This window comes from Montipora capricornis, chromosome 8 (genome assembly GCF_036669925.1).
Source record: "Montipora capricornis isolate CH-2021 chromosome 8, ASM3666992v2, whole genome shotgun sequence".
Classification (NCBI taxonomy): domain Eukaryota; kingdom Metazoa; phylum Cnidaria; class Anthozoa; order Scleractinia; family Acroporidae; genus Montipora; species Montipora capricornis.
This window is the reverse complement of record NC_090890.1, coordinates 53126339-53151338: the sequence shown is the minus strand read 5'-3', so window position 1 is coordinate 53151338 and position 25000 is coordinate 53126339. Positions and strand designations below refer to the sequence as shown.

General features: G+C 40.1%; 1 protein-coding gene across 1 annotated transcript in view; it reads right to left on the bottom strand.

Annotated features, from left to right (window-relative positions):
* LOC138059777 (E3 ubiquitin-protein ligase rnf213-alpha-like) overlaps positions 1–25000 on the bottom strand; it is a 212574-nt gene that overhangs the window by 59395 nt on the left and 128179 nt on the right. The window contains 12 exon segments of the mRNA XM_068905393.1: positions 670–784; positions 1223–1396; positions 2148–2418; positions 3653–3872; positions 5587–5737; positions 16371–16477; positions 16687–16761; positions 17714–17868; positions 18659–19389; positions 19531–19845; positions 20633–20850; positions 22006–22165. Coding sequence (XP_068761494.1) covers positions 670–784; positions 1223–1396; positions 2148–2418; positions 3653–3872; positions 5587–5737; positions 16371–16477; positions 16687–16761; positions 17714–17868; positions 18659–19389; positions 19531–19845; positions 20633–20850; positions 22006–22165 — 2692 coding nt within the window.

The following is a 25000-nucleotide window of genomic DNA, read 5'->3' as shown; positions in this document are numbered from 1 at the left end:
GTGGCCCAGTGGTTAGGGTGCTGCAACAAGTTCAAATTCCACTCTGACCACCAAATGGATTTCCCCAAGTTGCCCCAAGTTGATCTCAACCACTCTTTGCAGACAGTCAGTTGGTTGCCTCCTTCCAGTTGGATTTTTATCGCTGCTGTGTCCATTTGCGTTGTTACTTTCTACAGGCGAATATATTGCTTTCAAGTTTGCTTCATCAGCATACCCTGATTGATCACCCAGGAAATCATAAATCAATCTTGAAAGAGCAATGATGTCTTCTTATGCAAATTTGCTCGTTATTGAAGAAAATGTAAATACTGGCGTAGACTGGAAGTCCCCTTTACTTAGCCCCACAAGCTGCAAGCTTTGAATGTACTGTCATCTCTGATCTTCTCCTTATCTCTTTCTTCAAAGAAAACAAGCTGAAGATTTATGGACAAGGGCAATTAAGTTGGGAATGTAAGGACCCAGCCATTTGAAGAAGCTAAACATCATATCTGACAGCGAAAGCCCACACGAGGGTCTTGCCGACAGGGAACATTTCTCCTTTCACTCTGACTATTCAAGCTGTCACAGTAGGGTAGCCCACATGAAAAAAACGCCGAGAAAGAATTACATATTGAACCATCACTCTCAAGTACTATCACCATAAATACAAAAACTACATCTATTTCTCACCAGTCTGTCCTTGTTCTTGTGTGAGTTGCCACAAAGCCTGCTTCGGTGTTCCGCAATGTATGGTGGGTAGAAGGGTGTAAAAAGGTTCTGCTACCCTCTTTTTGGAACTCGCACTCTAGTAAGTACAATGAATATCAGGTTCACCTTCGTCTTGTGCAAGAAAGCATTTTAATTCTTTCATTTTTAAGAACAATAATTCCTTTCCACAAAACCTTTATGTCAATATTCAAGTCATCTTGGGTAGACGTGAATAAAAAGATGTAAAACACCAGTTCTCTTCTCTTCCTTGATCATTGTGTTGTTTTGTTAACCGTAAGGAAAGACGAAAGGGTCAAAGCAAATACAGTGCAAAAAAAGGAATACTGGAAGAAAAGTTCCTCAGGTTGATTTTTACACTTCAATCTAACAGTCCCAAGAGCAAATAGCTCCCTCAAACTCTTTTTTTTCTGCAAAAATACCGTTCAAATGAAGACATTCCAAAATCGGATAAATTGACAAATTTTGCAATCGTTCTTGTAGTCAAAGTTGAATTCCCAACTTTATAGGAACTCGCCTTAAAGAGTGGCACTCCCTTGTGGACTGTTTCAATAATGTCCTCTGCTGGTCCTGTAGTTAGTTCAATAACATACAGATCTGACGTCCTCCGCCTCCAGACTTGGCCACTACTACTCTTTAAAACACCCAGCACGAGGAGATTGAATAAAAGAGTATCCAGACCAGTGGTAACCTGTGGAAATGAAGCACCTTTGGTTTTCAACACATAAGTCAAACTAATCAATGGGCTCATAACAAGAAAATGGGAATTTTCAAAATTCTTCTTGGCAGGTGTACTTCATCGCAAAAGCAATCACCATAGAAACACAGGGGCAGCTTTCCCCCTCCTCTTTGGGCAACCAACTGCCGTTGGTTTGAGGTTGCCGTTACATACTTTCTGGATGACATTCAGGTCATTTGTGATTTTGGGGAATATCATACTCTTAGAAAACTTCCTCGATAGCTGGACAAGAGGAGTAAAATTAAATTGTCAATTAGACTTAAATTAAGTTGCAATGGCATTCACGCATGTATACTAGGAGCATCCATATAGAAACAGGAAAGCCCTAAAGTTCTTTGTTTGCTGTTGTTAATGAAAAACAACTACGAATTAGAGAACTGAGTAATATTCGCACTTGCTCGACAATTTAAGCACTTGTCACTTTATAGACACCGGAAAAACAACGAGTAAAACCTGAAATGAAAAGTGATAAAAAGATATTCTAGACATTAGAACTCAACCTGGACAAAATTTGTCATAGCTGAGGAATGCAGTTTATAGAAATAAATTGTAAATAACTAAACCCAGTTTATGATCACAAGAATTGTTTCCCGAAAATTCGTTGCGTGTACTATGAACACAAAATCGCTCAATCTTTTTGGTGCTCATGATGTTGATTAAGAGAAAAAAATACAAGGCGCCCATGGATACGACAACTGCTTACCGATGGGTGTACATCAAGATGAAATATCCGGGAAAGGGGCAAGTCTGAAGCAACCACGTGTGGTAACAAGCACTCTGCAATGGAGCACTGCTTGACAGCAGGTCCGTAAATTGGTATAGTGATACAGAGTGGTAGATCTGCATCTGCGTCCGCAAGGTCACGAATTATGAAGTCATTATTAGGTAGTTCACATAACTTTTGACTTAGTCTGTGAACGGCCAAAGTCTTGCCTGATCCAGCTCTTTCTGAAGAGAAAACCCTCACTGACAATCTATTTGAGGAAAGTAAAAGAAACAGTTCTGTCGTGACCCTGTTAACCAGCTAGAGCTTATTGAAAAAGGGACATGTAAGATGATTGTCACAAAAAGATTACAACTCATTGAGCACAGCACTTTGAAGAAAAAAATCACTAAGACAAATAATCCACAAGGAAACTTTCATTTCACAGGATTACGTTTCCTTCTCTGCTAAGTACAGGTCCAATTCATTATTCCATAAGGAACTGTATCAGTGGGAAAGTGACCTCATTTAATTGACGGTAGCCTCTTAAGTATTTCACACTAACTGCATTTTTACAATATAAAATATTATGTATTTGATCTAGGGAATGAACATGAAATGAAAGTTTGGAAGATCATCGCAGTTAGTTAAGCAACTTAGGCAGTTGCAAATGAAGCTGAAAAAACCTAGGCATGAACAGGATTCGAACCCATAACCATGCAAATGCGATGCACTTGTACTATCAACTGAGCTATCAAACCAGCTGGGATGAAACTTTCATTTCACATTCATTCCGCAGATCAAATATGTGATATCTCATGTTTTCTAAAAATCCAGTTCATCCACCTCCAGCTTGATACAACTTAATAGCTCAGTTGGTAAAGCAAGTGCAGCGCAATCCCATGATCACGTGTTCGAATACGTATACCCTTCAAGCCTGGATTTTCTCAGGCTTATTTGCACCTGCTGTCACTGCTTAAGTTGCTTGGCTAACTCCGATTATCTTCCACACTTGTGTTTTCAGACTGGCAAACATATTTGTTGAACCCTTGAGCTTGTATATGACATTCCATTCTGGGACAAAAGGGGTATTTGGTTTGGATAACTTGAAAGAATTGTGCCTAGGCTCTGAGAGGTCTTCCTTCATAAGAAATTCCTTTAATTATAGTGTCCTTACAATATAAAATACTTTCCCCCAGTATCCTTTTTCTTTACATTTGGCGATAATGTGCGCAACTAATACTCCACAAGCTACTGTAGGTTTGACACACTGATTCGAAAAGGAAGACTTCTGTCTTTCCTGAAAATGTCGGATTCAGCATTCCCTTGGACAACTGGCTCAAGCAGACCGTAAGACCATGTTTTCCCAAGTGTAAGATTGCTTGAGTGAAAGTGGCTTATTTAGCATGCATTCCAAAATCTCTTTCAGCCTTGTACAGCAAGGATAAAGTTGGACAAAAACCCAAAGGAGAAGAAACACAAACGTGCATTTTTTGCCTTCTTACTTCTCTTTTTCTACCATGGCAGCACATGTCCAAGGCAGGATCCGATCCCGAAACTTTCCCAGTTGTTGTTCGCTTGCCCTGAACTGTGTCTTCACATACTGACTTATTTCTTTAGGGGAAGCACTGTGTGGTACAGTTCCCAGCCTGTAATGATCAAGAGCTGCAGCCATGTGGGCCCTATCCTCATTTTCTGAGCTACAGATTACCACAAGACATAGCTCTAAAAAGAGATGAGACCTTTATTGTAGGATGCAAAAAGTGGGACGAACAAACGATGGTCCAGCAATTTCACTAGTAAATTGAAGACAATACAAATAAAGAAACCTTAATTTTCTATGACAGGTACACTAAGTCGGAAAAGATCGCATCCTGTTTTCATCATTGCAATAGACTCTCTGTTTCCCGCATCATAATCATCAGAATCATAATCAATATCATAATCAACATCATAATCACTCTGTCACTTATCGTTGCGCCAACTCTTACATTTCCCAGTACGCTCCTCCTCATTGCAAGTTGTGCACTATGCCATTTTCAAATTGTGCAAGAACACAAGAACACAGTTGAGGTTCAATGGAAGAACTTGCATTTTCCTTTGTTTTTACGAAAAATATTGCAAACCTCTCGTCTGAGCCTCGCCTTTGTCGCTTTGAAACTTATTCAAAATTACATGAAGCCCATTATAATCGTAGAGCTAATCCAAAGTAACCCTTGACTCGTCGATCACCCAATTATTTCTTAATCGTCACATCCAAAACGTTCCTCAACCTTATCTCCAAACCTCATATCCATTTAACTCCTCTCAAAAATCTTTGCTGCATCCTACACGACCCACGACCCATGATCCTTTCCATTCCAATGCAGCCCATTCCTATTATAAATACTCTTTTCCTTTGGCCATCTCAGCTTTAGAAGGAAAAACACGCAAACAGGGGTCACAAACATGAAATACAAACAAACCCTTTGAAAAAATATTTTACCCAAAGTTTCGTATGCTTCAACATACATCAACAGAAGTTAAATGATATTTGCGACTCGTAAATATGCAAGATAAATAACTAATTAATTACAAAGAAAAAATAAATGGGAATGCAAGTTGACAAAGGGTACACTAATTCAAGGTTGGCTTTCAGTCTCTGATCAGCAGTGTCTCTTTAATTTTACAATGTTTATCAGATCGACCTTCAGATAAAATTTGAAAATTATACCATTTTAAATTGTGACCAGTTGACGTGGCGTGGTCCGCAAGTGCCGATATATGATAACCAATGACTAACGCTTTGAAGTGTTCAGTTTTTCTGTCATGCAATGTTCGTTTTGTTTTGCCGATAGAAAATTTCTGACAATCCCAACAACTAGCCTTGTAAACAACCGTAGACAGTTGAAAATGGTTAGGTCTGTCCTTGTATCCGAAGAAGGGCTTAACGCGATGACTGCTTTGGAAAATTGCTTTTAGGTCAATGCACCCGTAGAATGTATTAACACATGACTATAGTTGGTTATGACTTTAAGGAGATTCAAAGGATGCCTTTGTATCTCATGTTTGTCACTGCGGCATGTGTGTTGTTCATTCCCATCATATAATATATTTGATATTCCTCTGATTACCTTCATGATCTGGTCGCTGCTACTCATCCGATTTTCTTCGAAACGTTGAGATCGATGTATCTCCAAGATAACTACAAACCTCATCCTTCACCTTTGCATCAAGCTCCTATTTGCAATCTGATTCCCTGTCCTCAGTATAATACCCTGCTCCTTGTTCTGAGACCTTTCCTTATGCCACTACCCTTTGCATTTGACACTTATCGTCCTCTTAACAAGAATCTAATTCCTTGCAATCTGTGACACTTATGTTTTGTCCTTAATCACTGCCTTCCAAAGGAACAAACGTTATAAAACTTGTAATAAGGGAAAAAATAAGACGTAGTCACCTTCATTACAGTTGTACGGTGGCTCCTGCAGTAGGAAGCTCAAGGTGTCAGCAGCTCTTTGGGAAACGCTATAGGCAAGGTTATCTACATTGACCAAACAGAATAACCCACCATCCTGGTCTCCCAGGGATCGTCGCCACAAGAGTTCAATCTATAAAACAAAATTAAAACCAATGATTCCTTGATTAGTAAGAGTGTGAATTATGTGGATAGCATACTAAGCCAGTTAAGCGTTAACGGCGGCCAAATCTTGTCAACATCAAAGCACAAGTCCTTTCTAGTGGCCACCATCAGGGCGTCAACTGACAAATAGCAATCAGAAAATAGGACAATAGGAAACAGTGGCTAAAAAATAGGAAAAAATAGGAATCCTCATCCCAAAATAGGAACAAAATAGGAAGCTTTCCTTGAATTCTAAAAAAACAACTCTGTTCCACAACCCAATGCCTTATTTACATGTAATACCTAACAGACAAGATGGCATGCATCCTTCACAGAAACAAGACTTGTCCTTCACCTACCAAGTTACATCACACCCAGTACTTTATAAGATGTCTTAATATCAAGTCCACAGTTGTTTGAAACTAAGAAAGATAAGCAGCACTTTTTTTGCAAACAGTAAATATAATATCAAAGTTCACAGTTACCAAATGTGACAATAAAACACAGACTATTCGTAACCAATAAAAGTCCAATGCTTATTATTTTTGGCTCTTTTAGCAGACTGGGCAACCTTACGTTTGCTCTTATCTTGGGCAGTGCCTGTCGTTGACGACATGGCCTTGTCCAACAGTTTATGCTGTTTTTGAGTCAACAATTTTTCTCCAAGCATTTCATTGCAATTATTCACAGTTACCGCATCTACAATTACATCTTATCCTTTTTCGAACATGGATAAGTATAGAACTGAACTGAACTGAAAGACTTTATTTAAGTGTCAATAGTATTTAGCTTTAGAAACACTAATTGGAGACACTATTTACACAATAAAGTATAACTCAGCTAAAGTTAAAATTATTTACAATTTAATGAATGATGTATAAAATAAAATAAATAAATAAAGAAATAGATAAATAAATAAATGAAATATATGAACTTGGTAAGATTTAAAAAGCTTAAAAGATATCAAATATATATAAAATTTAAAATTTAAAGCGGCCTAGCAGCATATATCACAGTTCTTACAATTATCTGTTAGTTGTGATAAGTCTTTACTCTTAAGTAATGGTCCGGCTAAGAAGCAGGCAGAAAACAATAGCCCTCGGCAATAGGGTCAATAATTTTGTGGTGCTAATTGGCGCATAGAGCAAAAGCCAAATTTCACCAAGATACAGATAATAGGGGTAGGGAAAAGACAAGGCCTAAAAATGAGGTTTTTTTTAAATTTGTTCTTAGTTTTTTCGGTTTTTTTTGGTATTAGCCAATGAGATGAGCCGATTTAAATGGAATTAACAATTAACCGTTCGCACCTTTTTAATGAGTTTTGCCGTACTCCTGCCTACCTTTTAGCTGGTCCATTACTTAATACTGTTTTTAAAACTCTTAACATTTGGCTTCTCTCTATAATTTGTTCCAAAGATGGGGCCCAAAATATCGTAAAGAGTGCTTTCCATAATGTACGGTGCGAAAACGTGGAATATTAAAATCAGCGTTCTTCAGATTATACTGTTTCGGGGTAGTATTGAATATTTCTGTTATATAAATGGGCACAAGTCCGTTTTTTAATTTATACATTAAAATGGCGATGTTTTGTAACCGTTGCTGATACAGACTTGGCAGACCTGCTCTTGTTAGAAGTTCACTGTAGGTCTCCGATTTGGATTTAAAGACTGCCCTGGGTGCGCGCTCTTGAATTCGCTCCATTTTCTTCTTATCGGATGATTTGCAAAAGTGCCATACGACATCACAATATGTTAGGTGGGGCAAAATATTGGACTTGTACAGCTGTAGCTTTGCGGACCACGGGATTAGATTACGTAGTCTCAATAATACCCCAACCTTACAGCTCGTTTTCTTGCAAAAATCACTAATGTGTTGACTAAATGTCAATTTGTGATCAATGGTTACGCCGAGAATTTTGAGATAATCAGATAATTTGACTTCGTATCCATCGAATTCCATAGTCAATGCACATCCAGGGGTTTTCCTAGAAGGTTGCGGATAGACACCCTTGAATTAACATAAACAAGGACTTAAAGTTAAGCTTCCTCGTACCTTATTGAACGAGCCTAGCCATTATCTCTGGTCCTTCGAGCCGGACAATTGAAGTATACAGTCCTCAAGGAATCGCCCGAAGCAAATCAACACACGATGTCCCGTGAGACGCTGATACATCAAAGGGGATTAACTAAGTGCAAGGTAACAAATCTTATCAAGAAGATCGACCAAGTAACTGAAAAGCCGGATAAGTCAGACTTCGATGTCTTCTGTGCCGAACAGCATTTAGATGAAATTCGCATTTTGGACGCCCAGTTTCAACAACAACATTTGGAAGCGAGCGTCTTGGTTGAACCGTCGAGCGAAGAACTGATTCAAAGGGATTTTGAGGAGCTGGAAGCCCACGATGATTGAGTGCGGGAAAACGTAAGCAAACTTCTGTATTTACTAAGTGTCCCTTTGGTTAAGCCACAAGAAACCAAATCTAACGAAAGCAAAGCCAAAAAATCGCTCGAAGCAAAATGGAATCGAATCACCAAGAACATAAACAATGCGACTACACAGATAGTCGAAGCCCAAACAAACTGGACGAAATGGAAATTGAAGACCTCACAGACACGAGAAGTCAGCTTTCTGAATTCGAAAAATCTCTCTATCAGTTCACAACAGACATTGACTCTCTTTCTCCGGATTTAGAAGATGCAGACGGCGATAAATGGAACGACGCAATATCGTATTACTTCGACAAGATCAAAACAACTCAAGACACTTAAGCTCAACTGATAATCAAACGCCGTCGCGATCTAGCTCGTGAAATCAAGGAGCGTGAAATCGAATGTGAACATAAACGAAGCCAAAAAATTGAAGTGCAAAACAGCCAGCATCGCAAAGAAATAAATAAGCTACTGCACAAATTCAAAACACCTTAGGAAGAAAACGAGCCAAAAACAGTGAAACTGCCTTCACTTAGCATTCCTACATTTAATGGCAATCCTACAAAATGGAAGTCGTATTGGCCGCAATTTGAAGCTACAATCCACAACTCGAAAAAGCTAGATGACCAATTACGGATGCAATATTTACTGAAATCGCTCAACACCAAAAAGGCCAAAGATGCTATTGAAGCAATGAATGCAGTCGCTGAAGCATACCCAGAAGCTGTTGCAGCCCTAAAGAATTGCTTTGATAGACCCCACGTCATCCACCGTGCACACGTAAGAGCAGAGTGGAGAATTGACAAAGCTATACGACACACTTCAGCATCATTTACGATCCTTGAAGGCAATGGAACAACTGGCTTCTAAAAGATTTATGACTGCCTTAGGAGAGTGTAAACTTGATAACCTAACTATAGTAGAATGGCAGAAATCTACTCAGACCGAAAAGGATGTCCCTGGCTATGAGACGTTCTTTGACTTCCTTGATCTCTGAGCGACCGCTACTGAACTCACACCTCAGGAAACAGGGCAAAGGAAACCTCACATTGCGTTCAGAAGGTCACCAAAATTCACTCCTCCTGAGAATGGCATTCAAAACGTGTCAATGTATACTACAAACACCCAAGTGAAATGTGTGGCCTGTAGTGAACAAAAACACAACCTAGCGTATTGCCAAGCCTTCAAAGCGAAATCACTTCCTGACAAGCGGAACGTTGTAATGGAACAAGGACTTTGCTTTAACTGCCTGAAGGCAAAGCATACAAGTAAGAAATGCCCTTCACCTAACTGTTGTCTCAAATACGGCAAACGGCATCACGCCTTCCTTCACCAGGATGATTCAAATGATCATGTCACTCAGGATGCACTGGAGAAAAGAAAACAGAATGCTCTAATCCTACTAACACTAAGAAATCAGAAAACACTGCAGGTGGTAGTGGCATTACCTCTGTAAGTTATTAACTGCACCAGAAGCCATTACTTCAAATTCTGTTCTCATGATGACAGCAGAAGTGATTCTTAGTGGACCCAAAGGTCATCAAATGGTTGCACCAGCTCTATTGGACCCAGCGTCTACTGCCTCCTTTGTCACTGAAAGATTAGTCCAACACTTGAAGTTGTGTAAGAAAAGGCAAGAAATTACTATCAATGGAATTGGAGAAACCCAATGCTCCACCCAGAGTAATGCTGTTGTTAACATTGACTTAACATCAACTCAGACCTCCTCAACATTGACTAATGTTCAAGCCATCGTTCTACCTTCATTGACCAAATGCCTACCTATCTTCCATGGGGATACCTTACTTCTCTCAAGCTAACAGACCCAGAGTTCAATGTTTCTAAGTCCATTGACCTTCTTCTTGGCGTTGATGTTTACCATGACATTCTGAAACCAGGTCTTATCCTCGGACCCAAAGGAACTCCAGGGCCGGGTTGTTCGAAAGCCGATTAACTTAACCCAGGATTAGCGTAAACTTTGTTTCACGTTTGCAAGCTTTTGGTGAGAGTTTCTTTTGCTTATTTTTGTTTTTCAAGATTGAATTCTTCTAATGTAAAGTTTTGACGAATACCAGAATTGAACAGCTTTTGGGAGTAGAGAAATAAATTCCTTGGTTAATTTTTGATCTGGGATTAGCGTTAATCGGCTTTTGAACAACCGAGCCCAGCAGTCCAAGGAACCATGTTTGGCTGGGTTTTATTTGGAAATAATAACACTGGTCAGTCTCCTACTGAAGTAACAACCTAACATGCATCGACTTCCTCTCCAAGCTGAGAAGGAACTCTTCATAAATTTTGGACTTTAGAGGAACCACCCAAAGCCAAGTTACCTCTATCGCCAACTGACAAGTTAGTTGTACAAGACTTTGACCGAAGCCACAAGCGTGATGAAACTGGCCGCTTCATAGTCAAGCTCCCATTCAAGCCATAGGGTCCTCCAGTGGGAGAATCACAACTCATGGCATTATGATGCTTCCTATCCCTTGAATGTCGTCTTCAGCGCTTTGATCAAGTTCAACATTATTCAAAGGTCATGGATGAGTACTTCACATTGGGCCATGCAGAAAGAGTTCCAGATGCTGATCTCAACAAACCTGCCCAAGATTTATTTTACTAAGCCCATCATGCTGTCTACAACGAGTCAGCTTCGACCCCCCTATGCGTTGTATTTGATGGATCAATGAGAACCACATCTGCTGTCTCTCTTAATGATCAGCTCCTTGTAGGACCGACTGTCCATCCTCCACTTAATGATGTCGTCATTCGATTCCGAAAACATCCCTATGTGCTCACCACTGATGTTTCAAAGATGTACCGTGCCGTCACCTTGGCACCAGAAGACAGGGACTTTCACTGGTTCTTGTGGAGAGATAAAGATACTGACCCTATCGTGGACTATCGAATGACAACAGTCACCTTTGGAATTGCAAGTGCTGCATTCTTAGCGACAAACTCTCCACTGCGCCTTGCAAAGGAAAATGAATCAGAGCTCCCCCTTGCTGCAAAGGCCGTTAAAGACTCCTTCTATGCGGACGACGGCTTTCCCTCAATGGAAACAAAGCAAGAAGCCATCTTACTTCATCATCAGCTTCAGGACCTCTTTAACAGAGGGGGATTCAAACTTCACAAATGGGACTCAAACTCGCCCAAAGTTTTGAACCCAATCTCTCCAGAGATTAGAAGCACGAAGAACATTTCTGTCCTTGGAAAGTCTGACAGCTTTGTCAAAACTCTTGGAATGGAGTACAATTCCAGTCAAGATTACTTCCGATTCTCTTCCACTGAATTATCCACTGAAGAATCACTTATTACATACCAAGCGTGAATAATTGTCTGATTCAGCAAAAGCTCTGACCCCCTTGGTCTCATCTCGTGCGCCACTATTGTAGCAACGATAATCTTCCAGCGTCTCTGGGAAAGAGGCATGACATGGGATGAACCCCTCCCACCAGACATTCAGAAAGAGTGGCTAAATTGGAGAATACAGCTCCCTGAAATCTCAAACATCCGCATTCCATGCTGTTACACCCCAGTCAGCAGTACGATTGTTGTCCGTCAATTAATCGGTTTGCCAGCAAGAAGGCCTACTGTGGTGTTGTGTACTTCAGGAGTCTTGACACGACCGGCGGAGTCTCCACGTTTTATGGCAAAAACACGTTTCGCACCAATCAAGAAGGTTACTTTACCTCGACTTGAACTTTGTGGAGCTCATTTGCTCTCACAACTCATGAAGAATCTCCAAGAAATCTTGGCTATCCCAACCTGCAATCTCCATGCCTTCACTGACAGTATCATTGTTCCCCATTGGATCTATGGTAGAAGTCAGCGTTTCAAGACCTTCAAAGCAAACAGAATCGGAGAAATTCAGGAAAATGTTCCCCTGAAAAATGGGCTCTGTCATCAGCGAAGAAAACCCAGCTCATGTTGGATCTCGTGGCATTCCACCAGGAGAAGCTATTCACCACAATCTCTGGTGGAATGGTCCCAGTTGGTTGAAAGAAGATCCTTCAAATTGGCATTCCAGGATTTCTGCCCCCCCCCCCCCCCCTTCATTGGAGACTCTTTACTTCTCAGACATTGCTGAAGGAAGCTTGCAGCTCAAAGAGCGAAAGGAAGTCACACTTCAAGCAACTACTGCATCTAATAAAGCCAAACCTGTGATTGACGTTGAAAGATACTCTAACTACATGCATCTCCTGAGAGTTACTGCTTGGGTATTTCGTGTTATTACCCGTTCTCATCTATTCAGCTCTGCACCTTTGTCAGTTACTGAATTGCCTAAAGCCAAAACTTGGTTGTTCAAACAAGCACAAGCCAAGATGTTTCCAGAAGCAGTGGAAGCACTTCAGAAGGGGAAACCACTCCCTAATTCTCTACAACCGTTAAATCCATTTCTTGATGCAGATGGTCTATTAAGAGTTGGTGGACGTCTCTCCCAGTCACTGAAAGACTATCATTCTCGCCATCCACTGATCCTTCATGGAAAACACCATCTCACATCACTGATCGTTGAGAGTGAACACAAACGTCTATGTCATGCTGGTCCAAAGCTATTTCTATGATCTCTTCAAGATCTCTACCATATTGTTGGTACACGCAGAGCTGTACGCAAGTGCACACGCCAATGCGTGACGTGTCAACCCACCTCTCCAAAGGTGGTCACACAACTCTTGGGTCAAGTACCAATTGCACGCCTTCTTCCAAGCTTTGCTAGTGAAAGGGTTTCAGTTGACTATGCAGAACCTCTGACTCTGAAGATCGGAATAACACGCAGACAAACTTATTGCAAGGCCTATCTAGCCATCTTTGTATGTCTAGCAACCGAATCCTGTCATATTGAATTAGTGTCGAATCTGACAGCTGAAGCATTTCTTGCTGCCCTTCGCCGTTTCATTTCAAGAAGAGGGAAACCGGTTCAAATCTGGAGCGACAATGCATCCTGCTTCCATCGTGCAAACAAAGAATTAAAGGAACTTGAACAATGTCTCCAGCAACAAAACATGCAAGAATCTATCATGAATTTCTGCTCTACACAGGGCATCCAGTGGAAACTCGCCAACCAACAGGGTCCTCACCATGGTTCCATCTGGGAAAATGGGGTCAACGCTTGCAAACATCATCTGAAGCACATAGTTGGTGAACGTAAACTCACCTTCGAAGAGATGGCAACTGTTCTGTGCCAAATCGAGGCTTGCCTCAACTCCAGACCTCTCTGCACAGCACTTGACTCAAATGATGATGATGGAATTGCTCCACTCACCCCTTGTCACTTTCTAACTGGCAGACCCCTCGAAGCACTACCTCGCCAAGTTTCAACTGCGCCCATTTCAACGTTGAAGCGATGGCAACTTTGTCAAGCCTTGACGCAGCATTTTTGGAAATGGTGGTGTACCGAATATCTCAATGCCCTTCAACGGTTCAATAAGTGGAGGCGACCTAAACGAAGTCTTTGTGTTAATGCCATTGTGCTTATAAAGGACAATCGCACTCCACCATGTCAGTGGCCCCTTGGGCGAATCATCAGAATCCAATCCGGACCAGACCAGTTGGTCAGAGTGGTCACTGTCAAAACCAAGACCGGAACATTCGTCCGACCAATTGTCAAGCTATGCATGCTAATCCCGTCAGAGGATACCAAGTAAAGGAACTAGGCGCAATTTAACGTCTTAAGCAAATTGTGAGAAACGAGTACTAAGAACAATAAGAACCGCATAAGCCCAATGAACAAGTATTACAAACGTTAAGAATTACACGGACGCAAAAAAATCATTTGAAGTAAATTTATTAGAATTAACTCAAAAGGACATTTTCCACAAACTTTATCAGGATTAAGAACGTTTAATCTTTATGTTGATGCTATCAAGGTCGGTGGAATAGACACGCTTGAATGAACATAAATATTGGTATATAATTTGCATATCTGCCCATGCGCAGTTTCTTTCATGGTTCAAGTTGTTAGTTCATGTTAGTTTGATCTTGATTCAAGTACAACTTTTGTGCAAAGTGTAAGGCTCTTTGCTAGTCTGAGAATAAACAGAGAACAAGGACCTAAAGTTAAGCTTCCTCGTACCTTATTGAACGAGCCTATCCAGCGGATCAATGGTAAGGATTTGGTATTTCTGAGGGTTGGCTTGCAGTAGGTTCTCCTTGTACAGTTGGTTGAAAGAAGATCCTTCAAAGCTTGGAGTAGGTTCTCCTTGTACCATTGTGACACTGCCTCTGTTCGTCTCCTAAGAGTTTGGGCGGGCTTCTGTATATCATTATCATTGGTGTATATTTTTATGATCACCAGCATACATAAATAGATTAGCAGACTGTCCATGTAGCGAAAGATCATTTTGGAACAATTTCCAGAGCAGAGGCCCGAAGGAGGAGCCTTGCGGACACCCCCTTTTTTGTTCTTTCCATGCGCTGTGCGCTTCTTGAAGTTTGACTCTGTTTCTTCTACGCTCAAGAAAGGATCGCAAAAGATTCAGTGATGTTTCAGAAAAGCCGTATGCTTTAAGTTTCTGAATCATTAGTGCAGGGTGCAGCGAATCAAATGCTTTGCTCATGTCGGTGGATAGAACAGGCGCATACTCTTTATTATCGGCAGCCATTTTCCAGTCCTCTGTTAGCCTTATTAATGTAGTTTCACAGCTATGTGTTTTTCTGTAAGCGGACATCTTCTGGTATCGATGTGGATTCATAGTTTTCATGATTTGCTTGGAGAGTAATGATTCGAAAACTTTATCAACAGAGTTCAGTACTGTTATAGATCGGTAGACTTCCCCCGTCAATTTTATCTCCTTTCTTGAAAACAGGGGTCCATTCCTCCATTTCCCACGTGCTTGGCCAATTTCCCTTTCTAATAACGGTGTTATAGAGACTTGCTAAGGAGTGCCACACCTTTAGCAGTTAACTTTAGAATTTTCGGAGAGATTCCATCCCACCCTGTGGCTTTGTTTGATTTAATCATTTTCAGTTCGTTTTCCATTTCACCAGACCAGTTCGTTGAATTCAAATTGAGGGCCTTGCTAACCTTGCCGAATATTCTCGAGACTCGGGTGTTGACTAAATTCGTTATCTGTGCACCACCAATGGCATTTGCAACAGTTGAAAATTAACCACCAAGCACATCTGCCACTAATTTCTGGTTTGTTACCACAAAATTGGTAAATTCTTCAAAAAAAGAAACCCTTCTGTCAAAAGAACGCGGACAATTTAAAGTCTGTTTGAATGATAACCTTCTAAAACTCGTGCCCAGACTTTTTCAGTGTTTTTGGTAGCATGCAAAGGAGTCTGGAAGGTCATTTGCATGCTTTTGCAGCTGCCAAGTGGAATTAAGGAGGCAAGTACATCTAATTCAATCCAATTTGCTTTTGAACAATAGTTGTTTTATTAATTAAAATGCCACCTCTTTAATATTCTTTAATATATTATTTTAAACAGTTCAAATACTTTTCAGCCATATACATTTCGTTTTTTTACAGTGGTAACCATTACAAACAAACCAGTGTGTAATTTACACGCAAAGATGTGAGTTAGACAGAAAGATGTACCAAATATGACTGAAGACTAGAAAAAATGGCAATTAGGAACAAAAGGAAATATGCACAATTGCTTGCCCAAAACTGAACTCTAGAAAACTAGGAGTTAAAAAGGAAATGGCGAAATTTGGCCACTAAAGAGAGGAGACGTGCTATTAAAGCCTATTTGACCCAAAAGTCGGATGAATTGAGGAGGAGACCAAGGGATTTCTACAAAACTTTTAAACCATTCTTAAGTGAAGAGCCCAAAGAGGAGAAAAAAATTGCCATCAGGATTAATGAGCAAATCGAGAATTTTATCTCGTATATTTCAAACTGTTCCCCCGCATTATGCAAAACCCTAAAAAATAGGAAAAAATAGCAAATTTCTTGAAAAAATAGGAGAAAATAGGAAGCAGGCCAAAAAATAGGAACTATTAGGAACTTGATGCCCTGCACCATGACAACGTTGCAAAACTCCTTGCCGTGCACTTGCTAATAAACTTAAAAGTCAAACGAAGGTAACAAAAGTGACACTCAGGTGATTGGATGAGGGATGACCCTTTGAGTAATAAAAATCACAAAAGTACCAGTTTGACCAATTATAAGTTAATCGTTAATCTAACATAAGAGGGAAACAAACTTCGCACAACCAAGCATCAATGAACACGTTTAGAATACCCACCTCTTCTGCAGTAGTATCAGAGGTACAAATCAAGACTTCTTCCGACAAAGGCAGAGATTGTGTGGTGTCATGCATGTACAAAGATAGCACTGTTCCAAGAATGTCATCTGAAATAAGACAAGTGAAAAGAAATCAAAAAAAAAATGGCAAGATTACTTCGGAATTAAGCAAACTTTACATTCCCATTTCATAAAGAAAGGTTCTAAAAACTGTTCCTATCATTATTGAAAGGTTTACAACTAAAGAACTAACTGAAGAACACAAGAAATAATTAGGACAAAAAATGTGTAAGAAGACAAAGACGAGTGTCATGTACCTTTCGGAATTACGACAAAATTTGGCTTTCCCTTTTTCAGGTATCTTGGGTGACGCCTTTTCCGCTTTTTGGAACCTGGAACACACAAACAACAGTTCCATCTTCAAAGCATTTATAATCCCAAACCTTCTTTGTTGCCCAACCTTTCAGATGCAACAACTGACAACTCGCTCAAAGCGCAAAGCAATAAATCTGTGAGGAGGAGAGGGTTGAAAATACCAGGAACTACAATCTCGGACAAAACTGTTGAGACAGTCACACAAATTCGCCGTCATTTTTAAACATCCCTACTTACTCTCCCCTTCCTACTCCCCTTCCCCCTAACCCAATATTGCTGAGTATCGCCATATGTTCTACAGTATATTTCTGACCAAGATAAATCAACATTGAGGTTGGGGTGAGGGAAAAGGGTGGGTTTCAAGCTGTACATTTGGATAACTTGTTGGAGTACCAAAAATGTCGATTTGTCTCAACATGTTTTGTCCAAGATTGTACCATTTGAAATCAGAAGGATTAATAGAGCCTCGAAGTCACAGTAATACCTATCGTGATTGGTCTTCTTGGGAGCATATAGAAAGGTGTAAAGACCTGGTTTGGCAAGCTAGATGTACCTGACTTCCTAGGAAGTGTACAAGTATCGGCCATTCTTGGAACAGCTGTTGTGGAAAGTGTTATGTCTCTAAGCTACGGGGAGTAGCTGAGACACAATAAACATTACTCACTAGAACACCTGATAACTGGAGAGAATCGAATAATAAAAATAATAATAATAATAATAATAATAATAATAATAATAATAAGTTTATTATACGAGGGTAACACTTTACGGTACATCAGTGACAAACCTTTGGCCGTCCCACGTTACCACTTAAGGTCAAAATGAAACCCTTGGACATAAATCAACGTTTATAAATAAAATGACCAAACACCTACAGCACCTATACAGCACAGACATTGGCAATTCACAACACGTTTGTTCTATTTCTGTAGAGCATCTTTTCAATTGTGACATTCATCAAAACCATACCAAGAGATCCAAGGTGATTCAAAACCTTTCCCAGGTCATCAAGGCTCAAGAATTTCCCGTCAGGTGTTTGGTCAAGAGTGAAAGAAGTTTCCATGCGTTCAGGCACATTTTCTGGTTCCATGGTTGTCTCCTCTTCAAATGGTCTTAAACACAATCTAAATTAAAATCCCCCTGAGTGCCAACATCAACAAGAGTTACGTGTGTGTGTGTTACATGAAAACTGCCATTTGAAGATAACAGCAAATGATTACTAAGGCAATTCGTCCGCAGACGTTTTCGTAACTATGCCTGCAGGGATGGCGTAGTGGTGAGAGCACTCGTCTCCCACCAATGTGGCCCGGGTTCGATTCCCGGACTCGGCGTCATATGTGGGTTGAGTTTGTTGGTTCTCTACTCTGCACCGAGAGGTTTTCTCCGGGTACTCCGGTTTCCCCTCTCCTCAAAAACCAACATTTGACTTGATTTACTTTCATTGTTCATTTCAGTTTACAGTGTCCCCAATTAGCGCTCCAGCGCTAGAACGACTAGACACTTAAATAAAGTTCCTTTCCTTCCTTTCCTTTCCTTTCCTTGTGCATAAGCAAATAATTCAGTGTTGAGAGCACATGCCTTTCACCCACATTTAATTCCCGGTTTCGGCGGCATATCCAGGTTGTGTTGGTTCTCTACTACATTCCGATGGGTTTATCTGGGTACTTCGATTTCCACCAACATATGTGATCGACTTTAATTTGATTTGATTTGAAGGCTCTCCAAGAACTAAAGCATTTGTGCACAGGGATGTAATATTAAGACTTAAAGCTTAAGACTCTGTTTCAACTTGTGTTTAAATACCAGAGAAAACAGGAAGCTCTCGACAAACGGGTAAAAATAAGGGGCTACCCCAAGCGACTGAGCAACGTGATTCGACTTTCCAAAGTGTTAACTTACATAGGTTCATTTTACCTTTCTATCGTTACATTCACGTCCTTATCCACTAGTGATAAAAATTTGGGCTCACTGAGCGCTTCGGAGTACTTGTTGTGTATCAAATCTTCCTTACTGCCATTTTTTACACACCATACAATGAGATCTGCCTCGCTGGCATCTTTGCATGAAATCAAAGCCGCTATGGCTATCTCTTCTGGATCAGAGTAACAACCAATCGATTCCAGACGTGCCACAAGCGACTGAAACATCTCTTCTAGTGAGGACCGTGACTTCTTTACTGGGAAAGGCTGCTTGACTAAAACGGTTTCGTGAAAGGACGTAACTATGCTTTGGCCTGTTTCTTCACTGCAAATACCACACGACAAAAGAACAGTCTTTAGAATGCTCGGTTCCACTCCAGGGAGCACACTCTCTAACAGGTTGTAAACTTCAAGTGGAATACCATTCACTGCTTTTGCACCTCGCCCTCGAACATTGGCTAGTTTGCTTCGAAGGAACAGCAACTGTATCGTGGTGTAGTGATTTAGTTCTTTGTAATGCAGCCGCTTAGTGTGCAATTCTTTCTTCCACAATTGAAGACACAGCTCCATCTCATCGTTTAGAGCTTTAAGATCATTGGGTAGTGAGTGAGCTCCCGTAAGACGCGCTGTGCACCGAAATTCGTGTTTCCATTTTAAGTGGCTCACTTCTCCAGCTTTGCAAAGGGAGATGTATGCCTCCCCAAGGCGAAGGACACATTGGAAAATCTAAACATTTCAGAGAAGATAAAAGGATAAAGTCAAGGTCCCAGCCATAGCTTAGTCTCGACTTACACAAAAAAATTAGATAAAAACGGAATCTACAATAAGAGAACAAACTTTGTTTTTCAGCAGTTACGTAGAACTCACATCCACAAATCGGTCCACTTCTTCTTTGCCATGCAATGCTTTAGCGGCAATAAGCATCAGCTTACTTTGTAAGTCCCTCAGGTCATCAAGGGAATAATACTTCTGCTCCCCACTTTCACCTTGCGGTACAATGAGTTGAATTACTTCGTCAAGGGTTAGCTTTCCCGTTGCAGTGCTTCCATCTTGGTTAGGGCATCCAACAAGATACAATCCCGTTTCATTGATTGCTTGAGCGTCGAGAAGGGAAGACTTGGCAACTGAACCATGAGACGTTTCAATGCCTTTCAGCCACTCCAACTGACGACTGGTATCAATCTGAAAACGAAAAATAAAATATGGCATCAAAAAACAGTCTGCAAACAACCTCTACAAATAGTCATACCAGAGTAATGAAAGTGCTAATTTCCTCCTCCGTTCTACCTTTACAGACATATAAAAACTACCGACAAAAACCAACGTATCTGGATCATACTGCATTATTACAGTACACTAATGACACAATTGGCAAGTTCACATAAGGCTTAAGTCTATATTAATTGATAACAAATGCTGAATAGTACTAATTTAGTGGTAAAAAGACCAATTTTGCACGAATTGTGTGTTGGTTTGAGCTCTACTTTTGTTAATTGTGTTTGGCAAGAAGTGACAACGGAGCAAGACAAAGGAATAAAAGAAACAACGGAAAAATCAGAAACAGTGAATGTCCCTGTCGAAATGTTCCTTAACAAATCATATCCTTGCAGAAGAAAAAAATTGTAGGTCCTTATAGGTTCTCTACAGTTTACATTATTTGTGAGATAAAAAAAAAGGATTGATGTTATTTAGCCGTAACGTTGTAGGTGTCAATAACGTTTCAAACATACGATGAAAGCACAAAGGCAGAGCAACGGTTTCAACATAGCAATGATCAAAATGCTACTGCGTTTACATATGCGTTTTGACCAACATGTGTCGTATGGGTATACCAGACCAAAGAAAAATGTGGTAGTGGAGACGCTTTCCCGTATTAGGGATGAAGACAATGGGCTCAAGCCAAAACGTCTCCTAGCTGGCGTACACAAAACAAGCAAAAACGTTGTTGCTATAGGTCATTCAAGTATACCAATTTCTCAGGGAGTTTGGGATCTGACTCCACAGCATCCCACACAGGCTTGCAGGTCTTCATCAGTTCATCAAAGCCAAAAGAAGGTTTCACATCAAAAATGAGTGGAGCGAATCCCAGACAGCTGGTATGTAAGCATGTGATTCTTGCAGTTTCCACGTCTGTTTCTCCAGCTGAGATGATTGCCAAATCCACAAGCACTTTAAGTTCTTGAGGCCCTTAGGGAAGAAAAATATAGATACTATCTGACAATTACAGCTTCAGTTATAGCGTCAGTGAATTCACACGTTACTTTTTTGGTGTTAACTTCTTTCGTGACCTCACGAATCTATGTACTTCAGGACTTTATAGTCAAAGAGTAAACCTCACTAGATCGAGCGGATCTAGTGGCGGATCCAGTGGCGGATCAAGGGGACCAAAGCCGAAGTTTTTGGTTTTTGTCTTAAAATGACTAAAACACCAAAACCGCGAAAGGGCAAAAATAAAGTTTTGAGAGCGCCCTCCGTCCCCATTACCTCCAGGTCTGGATCTGCCACTGTAGAAGGCACTGCATATACTTGCTCAAACGGATTTTTCTACATTTACATATTTGTCTAGTTGGTTTCCTACACCACACATCCCCACTCCCTGTACCATGCTTATCTCTCATAGTTGTTATTCCTAATGGAGGAAAATGTCTGCCTTATCCTCTTCTGTACTAAGTGGCATGAAAGACGATGGGCACGCTGAAAAGTTATAATTTAAGGGGCACAACACCAAGGACTGTGTCAACACAAACAAGACTGAGAATTAGTGTTGAATGACAGGAAACAAGAACACGGTATCGCTTAGAGTTAACCAATATAAAAGTACCCTAACACTTTTTGTTTGTCCCTTCAAAATTTTGCATAAACATTCTTTCCAGTTTCTCTTGGGATCATTATAATTCCCAAGAGAAACTAAAATCAATGCTTCTGCAAATTTTGGAGGGAAAACAAAGAGTATTATGGTATTTTTGATATTGGATAATTATTTTGCACCGTCCATTTCTGAACTTGCTATGATTAAACTTGAGTGCAGGGTTTCTGTATATCGTAGGAGATCTCGTTTGTCTCTTGAAATCTTTCAATTCCTTGGAGATTCCTTGCCAGTCGCTGCTATTGTTCCTTCACTTTTCTAGAGATGCTGGCAAGTTTTGCTATTAAGTGACATCAATCTGATAATTGGATTTACAAATTTCTACGACAACTTAATTAGTTGGTGGATTGGTTGATTGGTCATCAGTAATTCAGCCAACCCAGTAGGTCAAACAGTTATATATTGCTATCTATTTAAATGAGATCTGCGGAAAGATAAGTAAGTGTACACGAAAGAATAAGTAGCACATTTATTACCTTTAACAGTTTTTCTTAACCAAGCAATAAAGTTTTGGCATCTAGCAACAGCATCAAGACATCTCCTTCGATGGAGGGTTATGTTGGATAATGACTCGCCAGCTCCCTGCAAGGCTGGATTCATGCTTTTCAGAGGTCTCCGTTTAAATTCTGTGTTCATCTACAGTGCCATAAGAAAAACAGCATTTCTAGAATCATATAAAACTCTTCTTATAGAGAAACTAGCTTCTAAATTACCCGCTGGTGCAATGGGGAAAACCAAGAATTAACCATTATACCACCATAAACGAAAATGGTGTAATGTACCCGTGAGAACGCGATAACTGAAAAGGAAGTCAGAATGCCGGACAGGAATCAAACCTACAAGCACGGTAACATCTGTCGGATGTTCTACTTGAGCTTGGCATTTATCTACTTTCTTAGTTCAGGTGTCTCACTAGTCCGTTCTTTTAGCTCAATGGCTAGATATTTGAGTGGTCTTAGCAAGGGCATATGTTCGTTTCCTGCCTGAGACTGATATTTCCCCTTTAGTTGTTCCTTCGCTTGTTGCCAAGAAATTAGTCATCACTCTGGGTCACCCTTAAAGGCCAGAGTGAACGAGATCGCCTAATTAAACGAAAAACGATAGTCCTTCCAGTATGCAAGTGAAGTGCATAGTTTCAATACTACAATCGTGGTCAAAAGATGTTGGGAAGGTTGCGTGGATCACTTCACTTCACAGCTAATTCGATTATTCTAACTATTGGCTGTACTATTTTGGAATGAGCATGCTCTTGTGGCACCCTCCCCACTATTCAATGTTGGAGTTCTTCCTGCAAGAAAAGTCACCATTTTTACCCCTGGAAAATCCAACATTGATGATGGGGAAGGGGGTTATCTCCCAAGTGATGCTACTTTTCCAACGCTTTTGTCCATGATTGTAGATATACAATCCAACAGAACTTGCAGGTATAAAAGCCACATGTAAGGACGAATACTGGCAAGCAGATGATTTCATTTAAAGCTATTGATCTGTTGACGTCTCTCCCACAATACCTTAAAGATTTGAATGTGTACACGTTTTCTAAAAATATCAAACATTACTTACTCTCTAAGCAATACTCAAAACAGCTGGTCTCTTGAAATTAAGCATTATCTTTCGCTCTGTATACAAAACTCCCTTCCTTCCATCCTAGAACTTGTCCGCCTTACCTCTACTATATTTTACTTTAATAAAATTATTATTTTTAACCTTGTTCTGTGTTTCCACGCCTTTATTAAATGTAACATCGATAGGTAGCATGGGGCCAACTAGGAAAAAGAATGGTTCATCTGGCCACCTTGCTCAAAGACTTTTTCTTAATACGATAGAAACATCACTGGCAACTATAAAACGTTTGTAATTAAATTGAGTAACCACGTCAAGAGGAGATAAAATTGTATTGTTGCATCCCTTAAGAGTGCAATGTTATGTGAAATTTCTATGTGTCACCTGTTAATAAGCTCTGTTATTTTGGTGATAGGTACTTCTTGATAGTACATGCAAAACTACCACAAGAACAGAGTGCCTTAAACTAATATTTGTTTTTGATAAATTGCTGTCATTCGCCCCCTTATATTTGTGGTCCGCCTAAAAACGACGTTTTCCATCACTTACTTATTTGTTCCAGTTCTGCTGTTAAGCGCTCTGTATCACTTACCTCTGTCGAAGGTATTGCTGGTGCCATTTGGATACGTGCAAATCTTACCAAAAAGTGCAGATTTTACTTCACGGTGGTCTTTCAACCAACTTTGTTGATGATGCAGAATCTTTGCTGTCAGAATTTTTATAAAGCAGTCTAAAAGATTTTCTACATGATTTTTTACATCTCTTGTGTGTTAAGTTAGTGTAATTTTTACCTCAATTGCTTGGAATTTCGCAAACGGATGGACTAATTGCCGTTGTTGATAAGAGTGTAGACAATGATGCTCGCGTCATGCTCATGTTAACGTGTCACGCAACTCATTTTGGGAAATATACCAATCGGATTGCGAGAAAATCAAGGATCAACAGGCTTCGCTACTCGTACTGTTGGATTTGAGCGCGGCATTTGACACTGTAAACATGACAAACTCTTTAGCTGCCTTAAAGAAGACATGGCAATCACCGACGACTCCATCAAGTGGTTTGTACCCTATTTAGAAAATCGTTCTCAACGCGTTTCAGTAAATGGTGGAGTCTCCCTTTCATTCCAGATCAAGGAAGTTGTGCCGCAAGGATCATACCTGGGACCTCTCCTCTTTACTACATACACTAGTAAGCTCTTCGAGATTGTCCAGCAAGTGCACTGTCATGCAGATGACACGCAATTGCATGTTTCTTTTAGCGCAAGTGAGTCTTCTGATGTTGTCAACGTAATGTTAAATTGAATCATGGACTTAAGCCATTGGATGATATCGAACAATTTGATGATTAATGACTCTAAGACGGAATTATTACTTTTTGGTAGTAAGCAGCAGTTGGCTGAAGTACGAATTGATGGCATTGTTGTTGGAAACTCGGTAGTTTTTCCATCTCCATCTGTTTGTAATCTTGATGTATTTTTTGATAGTCATATGTCTATGGCTAATTATTATCTATACAACATTAGACGTATTTGTAAATACCTTTCTGTTGAAGTAACAGAATCTTTAGTTCATGCTTTAGTAACGAGTCGCATTGATCATTGTAATATTCTGTTATTTGGTACCAGATTGTCAGTTGAATAAGTTGCAAAGAGTGCTTAATGTAGCAGCAAGGTTGATTTATATGGCACCTAATTAAATTTTGCCATATCACACCTATTTTAGTGTAATTACATTGGCTGCCTGCTAGATGGCGTATTGATTATACGATACTATTAATCACATTTAAGGCTATAAATGGCTTAGCTCCACTTTATCTGTCTGATATAGTAAGTATTACGTCTTCTACATATTCATTAAGATCGAATCATAGTAAAATTCTTAGTAAACCACCAGTTAAGGGAAAGAACAT